The 18,169-nt window shown below is 42.8% G+C and overlaps 1 protein-coding gene across 1 annotated transcript in view; it reads right to left on the bottom strand.

The window, feature by feature from the left end:
- Positions 1–772: 772 nt before the first annotated feature.
- The window catches only part of LOC118146666 (uncharacterized), a 102,278-nt gene continuing 84,881 nt past the window's right edge, over positions 773–18,169 (bottom strand). Inside the window, exons 3-6 of the mRNA XM_078346872.1 lie at positions 12,223–12,302; positions 11,233–11,618; positions 2,799–3,012; positions 773–2,404 (exon numbers count right to left, since the gene is read on the bottom strand). Of these exons, the coding sequence (XP_078202998.1) occupies positions 11,608–11,618; positions 12,223–12,302 (91 nt within the window). The 3' untranslated portion in view covers positions 773–2,404; positions 2,799–3,012; positions 11,233–11,607. The remainder of the gene's footprint in view (positions 2,405–2,798; positions 3,013–11,232; positions 11,619–12,222; positions 12,303–18,169) is intronic.

Raw genomic sequence — 18,169 nt, 5'->3', positions numbered from 1 at the left:
CGCGGCTGCATGCGCGCTGCATGCCAAGGGCAACGCCGCCTCCCACGCACGATCCACCCGAAATCCGAGCTGGTAGCTCGCCCACAGGGGCCCAGACGCTCAGGCCGGGACTAGGTGCTCTGCCCGCTCCCCGCTGCCCCGGGGAGACTTTGAATTACAAGGCGGAGCAGGACCCGGTGACTCCACAAATAACTCGCTGAGGTCTGGGGCGAGGGCACTGGGGAAAGCCCCGTAGAGTCACTTTGCAGTCGTGCTGGAAGGCAAAGCAGAACCAAATCACTGGATAAAGAAGAATAAAAGTAACAAGGCAGCGTTACAACGTTGCTTGTAAGAGCAAGCAGCTGGAAACAACCTAAAAAAGTCCGTTCTTGGGGGCTGGGTGAATGATATGGGGCACATCCCTCTGAGGGAATCCTGAGCTGCCATTGAAGAGTACCTGGCAGCTGCTGTATTTGCTGAGACATGGAAATTTTCCGGTATTATTCTAAGTAATAAAGTGCAGAGGAGTATGAGTTGGGTGTGTGTGTGTTTGCATCTCTGGAAGTGGTTGCCTCTTAGGATGGTCTCTGTGTGACTAGAAGAGGAGAGAAAGAAAACTTGCTTTTCGCCATGCTATAATCTTCCGCACCTTTCGAATTTGCCGTTTGTACTATCTTACAAAGGGAAAAGAACTTTGAAATAAAATCGCATTTGTTGAAATAAAATCGCATTTGCTTGAACACCAATGAGATGTGGCACTCTCCATAAAGTATCTCAACTCTTTTTTTAGTGCTTTAATAAAGATTACTTTTTAAAATATATGTGCACAAATTCCATTAGCCCACAGATATGTAACGTTAATGGCAGTGGCAAGTCAGAGATGAAGCTGTATACTTCTTTCCTGCCTTCTTATGGACGGAGCCAGCTGTCATTCAAGGAGCCCGCTGTGTAAACCCATCTATTTATTATTGTATCACTTTAATCACAGGGCCCTCACATTAAACAAACATGACACTAGGGAAATTTTCCTAGCTACAAAATGGCATATAACCAGTGAAATACTGGACTACCGAACACCAAAGTCATGGATGATCTTTCTACACAGATAAAAAGAATTGTTTTTTAGCAATGACTTCACTGACTGATGATAGTAAGTTAACATCTATTGAGCATTTGCTGTGAGCCTTATTGAGCACTGTTTAGAATTTGATATGCAGGCTGGGAGCAGTGGCTCACGCCTGTAATCCCAACATTTTGGGAGGCCAAGGAGGGTGGATCACTTGAGGTCAGGAGTTCGAGACCAGCTTGGCCAAAATGGTGAAACCCCGTCTCTACTAGAAACACAAAATTAGCTGGGCATAGTGGCACGCGCCCGTAGTGCTGGTACTTGAGAGGCTGAGGCAGGAGAATCGCTTGAACCTGGGAGGCGGAGGCTGCCGTCAGCCAAGAGGGCGACAAATTGAGACTCAGTTTCAAAAAAAAAAAAAGTTTGATATGCATTATTTCTTTTAATCTTCAAAACAGTTTCCCTATTTCACAAATGAAGAAACACAGAAACATTCTTCAGTTTACCTGATGTCACACAAGAAAGCCACAGAATCTGGATTTGAATACACATCTGACTGACTCTAAAACTTATGTTTTTAACCTCTACCCTACCTATTACTTTTTAAATAACGGTGAAAATTCAGGCTCGGTATGACTGTAATCCTGTGGTTTCATGAATTGAGAAAAGGGTATCTAAAGGTTGAGAACTAGATTACCTTTGAGGAAAAGGTTGCAAAGCATAGTGGGTATAGTTAATGCGGTCTTCATCTCAGTGTCCTAACTAAAGTTTGATTGGAACAAGCCAAGCTCATGTGTTTGTGCTGTCTGTGGCTGCGAGCTGAGTACTTGCAACAACTAAAAATATTAACTAAATGGACCTTTTTTTTTTTTTTTACCATGCAGAACACTCAACTTTATTCAATTTATATATTTAACAATTCTAAAGTATTTACTTCTTGCTTTGACAAAAAAATTAAAAATATAGAAGCACTGACTGACTCCTCTTTAGGAGGAAAGTATTATATGTTCAGCTGCGGAGAGTTATGGTTCCTCCTTTAACAAAGGAAAAAATTAACAAGTGCTTCATTGATCAAAAAAGGATTTTTTTAACAGTAATGTTTGCTTATCCTTGTTCTAGAGTGATGGTCGGTACTCAGAAAGGCAAAAGAGAGCAGAACTTTTAGAAAGGTGCCAGCCCCATTCTAAATGTGTTATTTTTATATTCACCCAAGTACTCCATTCCTGTTCAAAACTGTACATTCAGGCCAGGCACATTGGCTCACACTTGTAATCCCAGCACTTTGGGAGGCCGAGGCGGGGATCATTTGAAGTCCGGAGTTCAAGACCAGCTTAGCCAACATGGTAAGATCCTCCATCTCTATGAAAAATAGAAAAATTAGCCAGGCATAGTAGTGAGCACCTATAATCTTAGCTACTTGGGAGGCTGAGGTCGGTGAATTGCTTGAAGCTGGGAGGCAGAGGTTGCAGTGAGCTGAGATTGTGCCACTGCACTCCAGCCTGGGCAAGAGAGTGAGACTCTGTCTCAAAATAAAACAAAACAAAAACAGAATTGCATTTTCAGTGCTGTCCCAAAGGGCTTTAGTATTTGGGAAAATAACACCAGTTTTTAACAGGATGAATATGGTATGGATTTCATTCAACTACAAAGGACTTTTTTTATGCTTTATTGGAGCCAAAAGACTGAGAAGCAATTGGGCTGCTTTTTGGTTTTGTTTCTTGGTTGTTTTTTCTGTGAGAAGGAGCTAGCTTACCTATGAGCATACATCCTTTGCTCCTGAGGCTGTTCTTTAGCAAAGACCTTCCAGGAAAAGAAAGAAGCCAAGGATAGATGATGTTTTGCCAAAATGAAGTAATTATTATGACTTGAGATATACCTATGATACTTGGAATTGGCTTGGAGAGATGATGGCCAGTTTTCCTTAGATTTCAAAGAATTGTGCTCCTTTTTTAAATGCTTCAATGGCTCTGGAAAACATACAGAAGATTGTGTGTGAATTTATAGACGATCACAGGGCTCTCTCTCGGGACTGTTGGCCACCAATTGCAGGGTGCAACTCTTAGGGAAACTGATGTGAAGGGATATGAATTCCAGCTACCCCCTCCTCTTATCACTGTCTCTGTCACTCCTACTCCAGAGAGGTAGCAGTTGCTCCTTATTGCACAACCAGAAACCCAAGTTTATGCTCATGGACATCACCTGCTTCTAAGAGCCAAAAGCTGTAGATGTCTTTAGGCAGCATGCCAGATGACTTTGAAATTTTGTTTCTTTAAGCTGAGAAGAACTCTCTAGAAGTTTCTCCACCCATCTAACAGCTGACCTGTGTTGGCTTGTTTGAAACACTCATAAAATTGGCCACAGTACAAAACTCTTATGAAGCACTGGGCTTACCAGTAGAAACAGAATACGTAATTATGGCGGAGCTGTCACTACTCAACATCACTTGTAGGTCTAGGCAAATGCTAATTCCAGCTAATAAAAATTAGGTTCCGATTATAGTATCTGGGTGGTGGGTATATGGGTGTTTACTGTACATTTCTTTTTTCTTTTCTTTCTTAAGTTTTTTATATTTTTTGGAGACAGGGTCTTGCTCTGTTGGCCAGGCTGGAGTTCAGTGGCTCACAGCAGACTCAATCTTCTGGGCTGTGCACGCCATCCTCCCACCTCAGCCTCCTGAGTAGCTGGACTACAGGCACGCACAACTAAAACCGGCTAATTTTTATTTTTGTTTTTTAAATTATTCATTTATTTGTTTGTTTGAGGTGAAGTCTCACTGTCACCAGGCTAGAGTGCAGTGGCGTGATCTCAGCTCACTGCAACCTTCACCTCCCAGGGTCAAGCGATTCTCCTCCCTCAGCCTCCAAAGTAGCTGGGCTTACAGGCCTGCACCACCATGCCCAGCTAATTTTTTTGTGTTTTTTGTAGATATGGGGTTTCACCATGTTGGCCAGGATGGTCTTGATTCCCTGACCTTGTGATCCACCCGCCTCGGCCTCCCAAAGTGCTGGGATTACATATGTGAGCCACTGCGCCTGGCCTATTTTTTTAATTTATTTTGAGATGGAGTCACCCAGGCAGGAGTGCAGTGCCACTCACTGCAGCCTCTGCCTCCCGGGTTCAAGCGATTCTTGTGTCTCAGCCTCCCAAGTAGCTGGGACTATAGGTGCGCACCACCACACCCCACTAATTTTTGTGGTTTTAGTAGAAACAGGGTTTCACCATGTTGGCCAGGCTGATGTCTAACTCCAGGCTCAAGTGACCCTCCACCTCGGTCTCCCAAAGTGCTGGAATTGTAGGTGTGAACCACCACAGCCAGCCATTTACTGTATATATGTTATGAATTTCTTGTAAGTTTGAAGTTTTTTCTAATCAAATATGGGGAAAAAATTAGATTACTGTCTGAAAGCTCTCTTTTCTCCAATTTTCTGGAGGACAAAAAAAGATGGAGAAAATATTAGAACTTAGTTAAAAATATATATAAGGCCGTCACAATGGCTAACGCCTGTAATCCTAGCACTCTGAAGGCCGAGGTTGGCAGATCATGAAGTCAGGAGTTCAAGACCAGCCTGGCCAATGTGGTGGAACCCCTGTCTCCACTAAAAATACAAAAAAATTAGCTGGGTGTGGTGGTGGGTGCCTGTAGTCCCAGCTGCTCAGGAGGCTAATGCAGGAGAATGGCTTAAACTTGGGAGGTGGAAGCTGCAGTGAGCCAAGATCACACTAATGCCCTCCTGCCTGCGCAACAGAAGGCGACTCCCTCTTAAAAAAAAAAAAAAATCTCAATTAAGATCATAAGAATTCAATGAAAATTAAAAATACAAGATAAGATTCATAAGCTACAAATAATTTTGATGATCTTTTTTTGAAAACACTGGGAAAAACATTTGGACATTTACTAAAAAAAAAAAAATTCCCAGGATTATTCTTAAATTATCAGTGAATAGTAATAAGAATAATTGTGTGTATTGGTGGAATTTTCTCCTCCCATTCAGACTTAAATTGCCATTACTTAATTGTTTCTAACTCCCAAGTAGCCCTCTTTGAACGCTTGCATCTCCCGGAAGTTCCCAAAGAGCCTCAACCCATGTAGATGTCAAAGTTTCTTCTTTCATTTTCTCTCATTTCCCTAATAAGCATCCATTGCCATCTCTTCTTACAGCTGCCAAACTGCTCCCAAGCTTCTACTCAGTTCACCTCTCAGCCTTTTCAATACACGTATAAACAGGCAGAGAAGAATATGAAGTGACTACTGAACATCGCACTTTTGACTAATTAGACCTAATGAATTTTCTTAGCTTACTAATAAATATATTTTTCTTTTTTAGACAAAGTCTTGCTCTGTTGCCCAGGCTGGAGTGCAGTGGCGCAGTCTAGGCTCACCGCAACCTCCGCCTCCTGGGTTCAAGTGCTTCTCCTGCCTCAGCCTCCCAAGTAGCTGGGACTACAGTCACTTGCCACCATGCTCGGCTAATTTTTTGTATTTTTAGTAGAGATGGGGTTTCACCGTGTTAGCCAGGATAGTCTTGGTCTCCTGACCTTGTGATCCACCTGCCTCAGCCTCCCAAAGTGCTGGGATTATAGTCATGAGCCACCACTCTCGGCCACTAATATTTTTTATATTAATATACTGATATTTCATGTTTGTATAATAATATACCCTAAACCTAATCTCCCGCTCCACAAAAAGGCTCTTGATTAACTATACAAGGAGCCAAGTATTTAATTTAATAAGAAAAAAGCAAGAAAGTTGAAGAATAGAAAATGAAAATAACAATAAAAAGTGAAATTGAAAACTGATCAAACAAAAAAGAAAGTAAGGGAGGCGGGGAGAGTTAATAGGTACAAAAAAATAGAAAGGTGAGTAAGACCTAGTATTTGGAAACACAACAGGGTGACTATAGTCAATAATAATTTAATTGTACATTTAAAAAATACTAAAAGAGGGGCAGAGCTTGGTGGCTTATGCCTGTAATCCCAGCACTTTGAGAGGCCGAGGCAGGAGGATCGTTTGAGGGCAGGAGTTTGAGACCAGCTGACCCAACATGGTGAAACCCCAGCTCTACTAAAATACAAAAATTAGCCAGCCATGGCAGTGCACACCTGTAATCTCAGCTACTCGGGAGGCAGAGGCAGGTGAATTGCCAGAACCCAGAAGGCAGAGGCTGTAGTGAGCTGAGATTGTACCACTGCACTCTAGCCTGGGAGACAGAGCGAAACTCTATCTTAAAAATAAATCAATATATAAATAAATGAAATAAAAATTACTAAAAGTATAATTGGGTTGTTTGTAACATAAAGGAGAAATGCTTCCGGGGATGGACACCCCATTTTATTTATTTATTTATTTATTTGGGTTTTATTTAAGATGGAGTCTTGCTCTTTTGCCAGACTGGAATACAGTGGCCCCATCTCAGCTCACTGCAGCTTCTGCCTCCCAGGTTCAAGTGATTCTCCTGCCTCAGCCTCCCAAGTAGCTGGGACTACAGGCATGTGCCACCACATTCAGCTAATTTTTGTATTTTTAGTAGAGACAGGATTTCATCATGTTGGCCAGGATGCTCTTGATCTCTTGACCTTGTGATCCATCCACTTCAGCCTCCCAAAGTGCTGGGATTACAGGCGTGAGCCACCACATCTGGCTAGATAACCCATTTTACAGGATGTGATTATTATGCACTGCATGCCTGCATCAAAACATCTCATGTACTCCATAAATACAGACACTTGCTATGTACTCACAAAAATTAAAACAGAAAATTAAAAAGAGGGAAAGTAAAAATAAAAGAATAAGAAAGATATAACCATGAATACAGGAGAGATTAAAGAAAAATGTTTACTTCATAAAATTATGTGGCAGCAAATATGAAGATCTAGAGGAAATTGGCAACTTCCAGGTAGAATGTAAATTACCAGAAGTGACACAAAAGAAGGTGGAAAATCTGAATGGTCCATTATCATGGAAGAAATTGGACAGGTTATTAGATATTTTTCATTACAAGAAGAGGAAACAGGCTGGGCCTGGTGGCTCAGGCCAGTAATCCTAGCACTTTGGGAGGCCAAGGCAAGCAGATCACTTGAAGTCAGGAGTTGGACACTAGCCTGGCCAATATGATGAAACCTTGTCTCTACTAAAAATACAAAAATTAGCCGGGCATGGTGGCTACTGTAATCCCAGCTACTCAGGAGACTGAGGCAGGAGAATCGCTTGAACCTGGGAGACGGAGGTTGCAGTGAACTGAGATTGTACCACTGCACTCCAACCTGGGTGATAGAGTGAGATTGTGTCAAAAAAAAAAAATGGAAACATAAAAACTGTTATCACTATCTTCGGAGTGATCTCCATGGAATGAGAGCAGGATAATACAAAACAAGGAGCAACAGAGAACAGAGGATAGAAAATAACTTAGAAATTTACAATATGTCTATCTACATAAAAAAACTCAATAAAACATTTGGGAGAGTAAGTCTAGGAAATCTCCCATAAAGTATAGAAACAAAGGCGAAAGTACAGAAAACAGAAGAGAAAATATAAGAGAAATAGACCATTTCAGGAAGTCTAATTTTTACTTTATTTTTTGAGACAGAGTCTTGCTCTATCACCCAGGCTGGAATGCAGTGGAGTGATCTCAGCTCACTGTAACATCTGCCTCCCTGTTCAAGTCATTGTTCTGACTACAGGTGCACACCGCCATGCCTGCCTAATTTTTTTGGCAGAGACAGCGTTTTGCCATGTTTGCCAGGCTGTTCACAAACTCTTGGTTCTCAAGTGATCTGTCTGCTTCAGTTTCCCAAAGTGCTGGGATTATAAGCATGAGCCACCTCACCTTGCCCTTATTAATAGAAATGTTATTATAAATAGAGAAAAGGAAAGGTTGTAAGGGTGTGTGTGTGTGTGTGTGTCTGTGTGTGTGTTTTTAGACAGTCTCACTCTGTCACCCAGGCTGGAGTGTAGTGGCATGATCTTGGCTCACTACAACCTCCGCCTCCCAGGTTCAAGTGATTCTTCTGCCTCAGCCTCCCAAGTAGCTGGGACTACAGGCACACACCACCATGCCCGGCTAATTTTTGTATTTTTAGTGGAGATGCAGTTTCACTATATTGGCCAGGTTGGTCTCGAACTCCTGATCTCATGATCTGACTGACTGGGCCTCCCAAAGTGCTGGGATTACAGGTGTGAGCCACCGTTCCCGGCTTGTGTGTGTGTTTTTTTAACTACTAAATTTCCTAGTACTGAAGGGAAATAAATTACTGAGTATGTAAATTGAAATAAATGAACAAGTGCCTAGGTAAAAGAATGAAAACCAACCCCAGTAAAACAAACAAATAACTGAAACCTACAGGTTGTAAATTTTTTCAAGTGGAGAAAAAATGGAGGAGGAGGGGAAGAATTAATAGGTTGCCTAGTGGCCTTTGATCGGGTAGGGAATAAAGGAGAGAGGTTATACAATGTAGTTCTATTGAAGAATGAAAGAAGAATGATTTGGGTACATAGAAACCTGAGCAAACAAACAAAAAGTAATCATTAACTTCAGGAAAAACAGAAAGTAACACAAGAAAAAGAAAGTCATCATAGCATATTATGTGGTTCATTAGTGAATATAATTTAACTAATCATAAATTCCATCAACACAGACTTTATTTGGATTACTAATGAATCTCCAGCACCTACAGTAATGTTTGACACATAGTATGCGCTCAAAAAATATTTGATGAATTAATGAATGAATACCGAATAATAACATGAATTATGATATAACTGGACTACAAGATTAGGAGAGGAGAAGGCTTTGGGAAGACTGAAGCTCCCTCCTGTATAATAGAAAATCCATTGGTAAAGTAACAGAAAACAAAGTGGGGATGGGTTGAGTCAAGAAAGAATCATCAAAGAATATGAAAGTAGCTGGATGTGGCGGTTCATGCATATAATTCTAGCACTTTGGGAGGCCAAGGTGGGTGGATCACGAGGTCAGGAGATCGAGACCATCCTGGCCAACATGGTGAAACCCTGTTTCTAATAAAAATACAAAAAGTTAGTCGAGCGTGGTAGAGTGCACCTGTAGTCCCAGCTACTCAGGAGGCTGAGATAGGAGAATCGCTTGAACCTGGGAGGCAGAGGCTGCAGTGAGCTGAGATCACACCATTGCACTTCAGCCTGGAAGACAGAGTCTTCTCAAAAAAAAAAAAAAAAAAAAATTAAAACTTACATGCATCAAAGGACACAATCAACAGAATGAAAAGGCAATCCACGAAACAGGAGAAAATATTGACATGCCATATGTCTGATAAGGGGTTAATATCCAGAATACATAAAGAATTCTTAGAATTCAACAACAACAAAAAACAACCTGAGTAAAGAATGGGCAATGGATTGAATAGGCATTGCTCTAAAGCAGATATGCAAATGGCCAATTATGTCTCAATCAGAGTGAGAGAAAAAACAACAACAACAAAAAACAACAACAAATGGCCAATAAGCACATAAAAAGTTCTCAGAGGCTCACTCCTGTAAGCCCAGCACTTTGGGAGGCTGAGGCGGGCAGATCACGAGGTCAAGAGGTAAAGACCGTCCTGGCCAACATAGTGAAACCCTGTCTCTACTAAAAATACAAAAATTAACTGGGCGTGGTGGTGGGCACCTTTAGTCTCAGCTTCTCGGGAGGCTGAGACAGGAGAACTGCTTGAACCTGGTAGGCGGAGGTTGCAATGAGTTGATACTGCACCACTGCACTCCAGCCTGGGCGACAGAGCGAGATTCCATCTCAAAAATAAATAAATGAAAGAAAATATGGTCAACATGGGGAAACCCCATCTCTACTACAAATAGAAAAATTAGCTAGGCATGCTGTCGCGCACCTGAGTTGAGATAATGCCACTACACTCCAGCCTGGGCGACAGAGTGAGACTCCGTTTCAAAAAAAAAAAAGTGCTCAGCATCTCTAATCATTAGGAAAATGCAAAACAAAACACAGAGAGATGTCATCTCCTAACCATTAGGATGGCTACTATTAAAAAAAGTCAGTAGAGAAATTGGAACTTTTATACAATGTTGGGAAATGTACAATGGTGTAGTCACTATGGAAATTAGTATGGCAGTACCTCAACAAATTAAAAATAGAATTACTATGTCACTTCCACTTCTGGGTATATACCTCAAGAGATTGAAAGCAGGTAAGTGGGAGCTGAGCTATAGGTATGCAAAAGCATACTGAATGGTGTAATTGACAATAGTGAATCAGCAATGCTTGGGGGGAGGCAGGGAGGGATGAAAATCTACCTGTTGGTTAAAATGCAAACTATTCAGGTGATGGGTGCAGTAAAATCCTATACTTCACCCCACGCAGTTCATCCATCCATGTCACCAAACTCATACGTACCCCTAAAGCAAGAAAACGAAGAGACAACCCCAAAAACGGGGGGCAATATTTGCAAATCATATGTCAGGTAAGGGACTAGTATCTAGAATATTTAAAGAACATTTATAATTCAACAGGAAAAAGATAAATAACCTAATTTTAAAATGTGCAAAGGATTTATATAAACATTTCTCTGAAGAAAAGATGCCCCAGATCATCAATCAACAGTGAAATGCCAATGAAAACCACAAGGAGATGTCCATTTGTACCCACTAAGAAGGCTATAATCAAAAGTGATGAGAACAGAAGAAAAGGAAGGAGAAAAAGAAAGAAAGAAGAAAGTGTTGGGATGTGAGAAAATTGTAACCCAGTAGCTCACACTTATAATCCCAGCAATTTTGGGAGCCCGAGGTAGGAGGATCACTTGAGGTCAGGAGTTCCAGACCAGTCTGGGGAACAGAGTGAGACTCCCATCTCTACAAAACACTAAAAGTTAAAAAATTAGCTTGGTGTGATGGCACCTCCCTGTAGGTGGAGGTGCCAACTACTCAGGAGGTGGATCCCTTGAGCCCAGGAAGTGGGGACTGCAATGAGCCGCAATCGTGCTCCACTGCATGACAGAGCGAGATGCCATCCCCACAAAGTTAAGTAAAGAAATTGGAGCCTTTGTCTATTGCTTCTGGGAATGTAAAATGGTGCAGCGGCTGTAGAAGGCAGTGTGGTAGGTCTTCATTAAGTTAAACATGGAATTACCATGCGAATGCCCATACCAGGGGCTCACCCAGCCCACACACCCAGCCAGCACCTTCTTTGCACTAGGGAAGCCCCACTCACCTGAAGCCAAGCTGTCCGGAAGTGGGCCACATCCAATGTCGTTGTGATGTTTGACCAGAGGCAACCCAGGAGTTTAAGGAGGGCTTCCATGGGTTTGCCCAGAGCTGTGATGGCTTCACTGACCAAGCAGACCTGTACCACGTGCTGGCCTCACCAGGGGAGAAGCCCATGGTGAACAGCTGGAGGATGAGCTGACTGAGGTCCCAGGGCCCATCGACTTCACCATGCTGCTCCCTGCATTTGGGGAGCTGCTGAACCGCAGGGCCCCCAAACATGTGATCCGTAACACTCCGATGAGGAAGCCTCGACTTCAGGTTTTCTCTAGGAAGCCCCCCGTGGTGACTGCCTCACAGACGAGCAAGTGGACGAGTCGTATCAGGAGGTTCCTGTTGACAAGAAAGGCAACTTCAACTACGTGGAATTCACCCTCATTCTCAAACACAGCACCAAGGACAGACCACAAGGTCAACCCAGCCCTCCTGACACCCAGGCCTGTCCCAGTCACCCCTCCCCACACACACACTCTGTACGAGCTCCATGCCCACAACCCTGCAAGACCCTCTCAGGGGGTCCCCACTTTGAGAGGTTAGGATCCCAGCTCCCAGTGGAGGAAACGGACCATGAAATGTGAGTGCCAGGAAAGGGGCACACCACCAAGCTGAGGCCAGTGTTCCCACCATGACCCCAGAGCAGGGGAGGAAGTCTGGAACCCTTCCAAGGAAAGATGACCTTCTGGGAGATGGACCAAGGGCAGGAGCAGGAGGTACCAAGGGAAGGCCCCTCAAGAGAGCCAAGCCTTGGCCAAGGCCTGCCCATTCCTGGGCTGCCCTCTGGGAGGGAGGGCCTTGAGTTGTGGGATCTGACACCACTTTACGCGCATTCTCACATAAACACAGTCATCAGGGTCACCTCTCAAAAGACAGGATGCCAGATCTCTCCCCTACACCCTGTCTGGCACCAGAGCACACCCACACACAGCACACCACGCACTGTGGGAGTGTACTGTTGCGCGTGCAGAGGGCGGGACATCCATTCTAGGGGAGGCAGAGTCTCCAACAGAGGACCAAGCACTGAAAAGAAAAGGAAGGAAAGAATTATCGTGTAAATCAGCAATTGTACTCTTAGGCCCAAGAGAATTGAAAACATATGTTCACACAAAAACTTGTGCACAAATGTTTATAGCAGTGTTACTCACAACAGCGCAAAACTGGAGACAACCCAAATGTCCATCAGCCAATGAATGCAGAAACAAAATGTGATATATTCATGCAATGGGCTACTATTCAGTCATGAGAAGGAATGAAATGCTGATCCAGGCTACATCAGGATAAACCTTGAAAACATGACGCTAAATTGGCTGGGTGTGGTGTGGTGGTTCACGCCTGTAATCCCAGCACTTTGGGAGGCTGGGGCAGGGGTGGATCACGAGGTTGGGAGTTCGAAACCAGCCTGGCCAACATGGTGAAACTCTGTCTCTACTAAAAACACAAAAATTAGCCGGGTGTGACATTGGGCGCCTATAATCCCAGCTACTCAGGAGGCTGAGGCAGGAGAATTGCTTGAATCCAGGAGGTGGACGTTGCAGTGAGTGGAGATTATGTGAGTGAAATGTGCACTCCAGCCTGGGTGACAGAGTGAGACTCAGTCTCAAAAAAAGTCCCACCAAAATGAGGCTAAGTGAATGGAGATAGGAACCAAAGACCACATATTGTATGATTCCATTTATGTGAAATGTCCAAAATGGGAAAGTCCATTGAACAGAAAGTAGATTTGTGGTTACCACGGATGGGGGCAAAGAAAATTGCCACTAATTACTTATAGGGACAAGGTTTCTTTTGAGGTGATGAAAGTTCCAGAGTTAATAGTGGTGATGGTTGCACATGTTCGCTGTAACTAAAATCACTAAAGCGTATCCTTCAAAATGGGTGATTTTTGTGTCAGATAATTTATATTTGATTTAAAAAAAATAGGCCGGGTGTGGTGACTCATGGCTGTAATCTCAGCACTTTGGGAGGCCGAGGCGGGTGGATCACAAGGTCAGGAGTTCAAGACCAGCCTGACCAACACGGTGAAATCCCATTTCTACTAAAAATACAAAAATTAGCCAGGCAGGGTGGCACACGCCGGTAATCCCAGATACTTGGGAGGCTGAGGCAGGGAAGTGCTTGAATCCGGGAAGTGGAGGTTGCAGTGAGCTGAGATCGAGCCACTGCACTCCAGCCTGGTGATAGAGCACAGCTCTGTCTCAACAAAAAAGAAAAGAAAAGAAAAGAAAAAAAAAAAATATATATATATATATATATATGGGATGAGTTTAAAATTACAAAAAAGCATCCCAAATAAAATAACAATAATTCAGTGTACCATTATCTAGTATTAACCCTGTTAAGCATATTTACTTCTATAAATTCTTCATATGTGTACCAACAATAAATCTTCATAATAATCTAAATAATGTAGTTTATGTAAAGAAGTTTGAAGATGAAAAAAAATCACTCCAAATCCCATCAATAGTTATCATTAGAGAAATATTAGTTCTAGATATAACACACACACACACACACACACACACATGAATACACACACCCCTAAAAGAAGAAGAGAAAGATTTTGTTAGAATAGGATTAAGCATAGGATGTTCTTTTAAATAAAAAGTATACAATTTAATTTTATTTGCATTTGATAGAATAAAAAGTAAGGGAAATACATCTAGAGGAACAGTTGAATTTTCAAGTAAATGCTTCTGCACAATAAAATATATTATTAAAAATCTTCTAGGTTTAAAGAGTTGGAGATAGAGAAGGAGGGAGGGAGAAAGGAGAGGAAAAAGCACAAGAGATTATGGAAAATAAAGCTAGTATCTATTTTTAAAAACTCTCTAGTTCCATTTCAGGTAGCAGACAGTGTTCTTCTGCTTTGGAAGTTGAGGGCATAGCTCTTACTCTCTCCCAGCTCCCAGAGTTTTTTTGTTTGCTTATTATTATTTTTATATATTTTATTGCATTTTATTTGAAGCAGAGTTTCGTTCTTGTCACCCAGGCTGGAATCCAATGGTGTGATCTCAGCTCACTGTAATCTTCACCTCCCGGGTTCAAGTAATTCTGCCTCAGCCTCCTGAGTAGCTGGAATTACAGGCACTCACCATCACGTCCAGGTAATTTTTGTATTTTTAGTAGAGATGGGGTTTTGCCATGTTAGCCAGGCTGGTGTCGAGCTCATGAACTCAGGTGATCCACCCGCCTCGGCCTCCCAAAGGGCAGGGATTGCAGGCGTGAACCACCGTGCCCAGTCCAGCCCCCACGTTTTCTGCCCTAGTTATATTGGTATTGTCCTACTCTCCTGGTTTGTATCAGTCACATTCTCCTATGTAACAATAACCCAGTAGGTGGTCACTCTTGAGCTGAATTTTATGGAGTTTGTGCTCATAGCCAGTTTTGCTTTGTTTGTTTTTTAATTGTGGCTTCTGTGTTTCTGGATTGTTTGTGGTGATTCATCTTGAAATCATCTGGATTTCATGGTCAAGCAGTTTGGTTTTTCCCTGGGAAGAACTCACGGTTTCGTATTTCCTGAGCTTGGTCATGCCTGTGGATTTCTTCCTATTGACTTTGCACATGAACAACGTCTTGCCTGCCTATTAATTCCTGGGTCACAGGTTTTGGGTTTTGGGTAGAATTTTCTAACTACAGCTCCTTTGACCTGCGGTTTGAAGCACTGTCATGTCCCTCTTTTTGGGTAATTTCATTTCATGTCTACATGCCTACAGACTTCTTTCCTTATCCTTTAAATTCAAGGGCTTACACGGGAGATGTCTTAGGTAGGAGAGTTTATCAAGTTCTCTTGGTGTGCTATGTCATGTTGTATACTCTGTGGATTTAGGTGTCTTTTTTTTTGAGACTGAGCCTTGCTCTGTCATCAGACTGTAGTGCAGTGGTGTGATCTCGACTCACTGCAACCTCTGCCTCCTGGGCTCAAGCAATTCTCCTGCCTCAGCCTCCAAAGTAGCTGGGACTATAGGCGCATGCTACCACGCCTGGCTAATTTTTGTATTTTTAGTAGAGACGGGGTTTCACCATGTCAGCCAGGATGGTCTCAATCTCCTGACCTCGTGATCTGCCCACCTCGGCCTCCCAAAATGCTGGCATTACAGGCGTGAGCCACTGCACCCAGATTTAGTTTTGTCTTCAGCTTTAGGTATGTTGTCTTATATGACATAGTTTAACATAACTACTTTCTACTGCTCTGTACATATGTTGGATTATCTTTATCTATCTCCCATATGTTTTAGATTCCCCAATTATTTTACTGTTTATCTTATTCATTCATCTACATTTGCTGTCATTATTTCCAGCCTTTCCCCTTTGTCATTCATTCCTTTATCAATGCTGTTTATTTTGATTGTTGTTCTTTCTTTCTTTCTTATTTATTTATTTATTTATTTGAGACAGGGTCTCAATCTGTCACCAAGGCTGGAGTGCAGTGGCACAATTACGGCTCATTGCTGCCTCAACCTCCAGGGCTCAGGTGATCCTCCCACCTCAGCCTCCTGAGCAGCTGGGACAACGGGTATGTGCCACCACATCCAGCTAATTTTTATATTTTTTGGAGAGACAGGGTTTCTTCATGTTGATGAAATGATCCACCTGCTTTGGCCTCCCAAGGTGCTAGGATTACAGGCATTAGTAACTGCGCCAGGCCTCTAATATAAAAATGTTGACTTGGACCTCAGTTGCTTCCTAGTTCTGAATTCCCCCTTTCTGTCTCATCTTTCAGTTTGTTTTATTGTGTTCATATATATATGTATATATATATAATTTGCACTGGAGTCTCACTCTGTCCCCCAGACTGGAGTGCAGTGGCAGAAACTTGGCTCATTGAACCTCCACCTCCTGGGTTCAAGCGATTCTCCTGCTCAGTCTCCCAAGTAGCTGGGATGACAAGTGTGTGCCACCATGCCCTGCTAATTTTTGTATTTTTAGTAGAGATGGGGTTTCACTATGCTGTCCAGGCTGCCCTTGAACTCCTGACCTCAAGTGATCAGCCTGCCTCGGCCTCCCGAAGTGCTGGAATTACAGGCTTGAGCCACTGCACCTGGCCAAAGAAATTTTTTTGTTTTCCTTGAATTATATGTTTTTCCCAGTTGGACCCTTCTCTGCTTTTTTGTGGGGGTGAGGGGGTGGGCTGTAAAAACCTTTATCTCCTGATATACCATGGTGAAAATGAAAAATGATGCAGCTGCTTTGGAAAATAGTTTTGGTCATACTTCAAAATGCTAAACATGAGAGTTACCAAATGACTCAGTTTAACTCATAGCTATATACCCATAAGAATTGAAAACGTTAAGTCCACATGAAAATCTGTACCTAGCACCATTACTAAAAATGGCTAAAAAGTAGAAACAATCTAAATATCTATTAACAAATAAATGCATAAACAAAAGGTTGTGCCTTCATACAATGGACTATAATCCAGGTATAAAAAAGAAAGCAGTACAGATACATGCTACAGCAGGATACACCTTGAAAGCATTACACTAAGTGAAAAAAGCCAGGTACCAAAGACCATTACTGCATGATTGCATTTATGTGAAATGCCCAGAAGTAGTTGGATTCTCTATATAATTGAAGGTGGAGCTAACAGGATTTGCTGACACATTGGTTGGGCGGATGGGAGAAAAGAGAGCCAAGAACCACTTTGAAGCTGTTGGCCTCAGCACCTGGCAAGAATGAGACTGCTACCTCTACCAAGATGAAGAGAATATTAGAAAGTTGCTTTGGGACAGGTTAAATTTGAGATGCTTCCAAGTGGAGCGGTTGAGGAGTGTGGTGTAATAAAGAATACATCTTTGTTCTGGGTCTCTGGCACGGAGCTTCAAAAAACTCTTGGAATTTCCTAAGAGACAGGGACAGGAATGTGCTTGTTATGCTAATGAGGTGACTTGTGGCCTTAGATGGCTTCTGGATGGGGGCTGGTCACCAGAAAGAACTGCCTTGTGAAAAGAATTAGAGGGTTGTGGCTTTGGGTCAGCCTCACCCCTGGCGGGGAGGGTGGCTAGAGATGGAGTTTAATCACATGGCCTGGGAACAAAAATCAATAAAAACTCTGGACAACAAGGTTGAGATGCACTTCCTGGTTGATGGCCACAGTGATGTGACAAGAGAGCTCTGCACCCCTCCCAGACCTCGCCCTGTGTGCATTCTTTAGGAAGTATAGCATCTTCAGTCAGCTCTGTCCATCATTTTAGGGAATTACGGAACCTGAGGGGGTCACAGGGATCCCTGAATTTATAGCAGGTGGCCTGGGTGTCAGAGGTGTGCGAACCAGAGCAGCTCTATCTTGAATAGGAGCTGGGCTGCATTCCCGAACAGTTAAGGCAGTCTAAGTCATAGGATGAGACAGAAGGTTGGCACAAGATAAGGGCCTTGCTGTTAAAACAGGTTGCACTAAAGAAGCTGGCTTTAACCCACCAAAACCAAGATGGCCATGAGAGTGACCTCTGGTCATCCTCACTGCTACGCTCTCATCAGCATCATGACAATGTACGATGCCATGGCAATGACAGGAAGTTACCCTATACTGTCTAAAAAGGAGAGGCATGAATAATCCACTCCTCATTTAGCATATAATCAAAAAATAACCATAAAAATGGGCAACCAGCAGCACTGGGGCTGCTCTGTCTATGGAGTAGCCATTCTTTTATTCGTTTACCTTCCTAATAAACTTGCTTTCATTTTACTCTGTGGCCTTGCTTTGAATTCTTTCTGGCACGAGATATAAGAACCCTCTTTTGGGGTCTGGATTGGGACACCTTTCCTGTAACATGAGGATCCCACAGTGGCTGCTGTCTGTGGCAGGGACAATTCTCTTGAACTTGTAGAGTCTGATACTAACAGCGGTGGTTAGCTTCAGATTGAGTGGTATTTCAGTGTGACCGGTTGCT

The sequence above is a fragment of the Callithrix jacchus genome, chromosome 13 (genome assembly GCF_049354715.1).
Source record: "Callithrix jacchus isolate 240 chromosome 13, calJac240_pri, whole genome shotgun sequence".
NCBI classification, from domain to species: domain Eukaryota; kingdom Metazoa; phylum Chordata; class Mammalia; order Primates; family Cebidae; genus Callithrix; species Callithrix jacchus.
The sequence above is the reverse complement of the archived record's forward strand: the minus strand, read 5'-3'. Positions and strand labels throughout refer to the sequence as shown.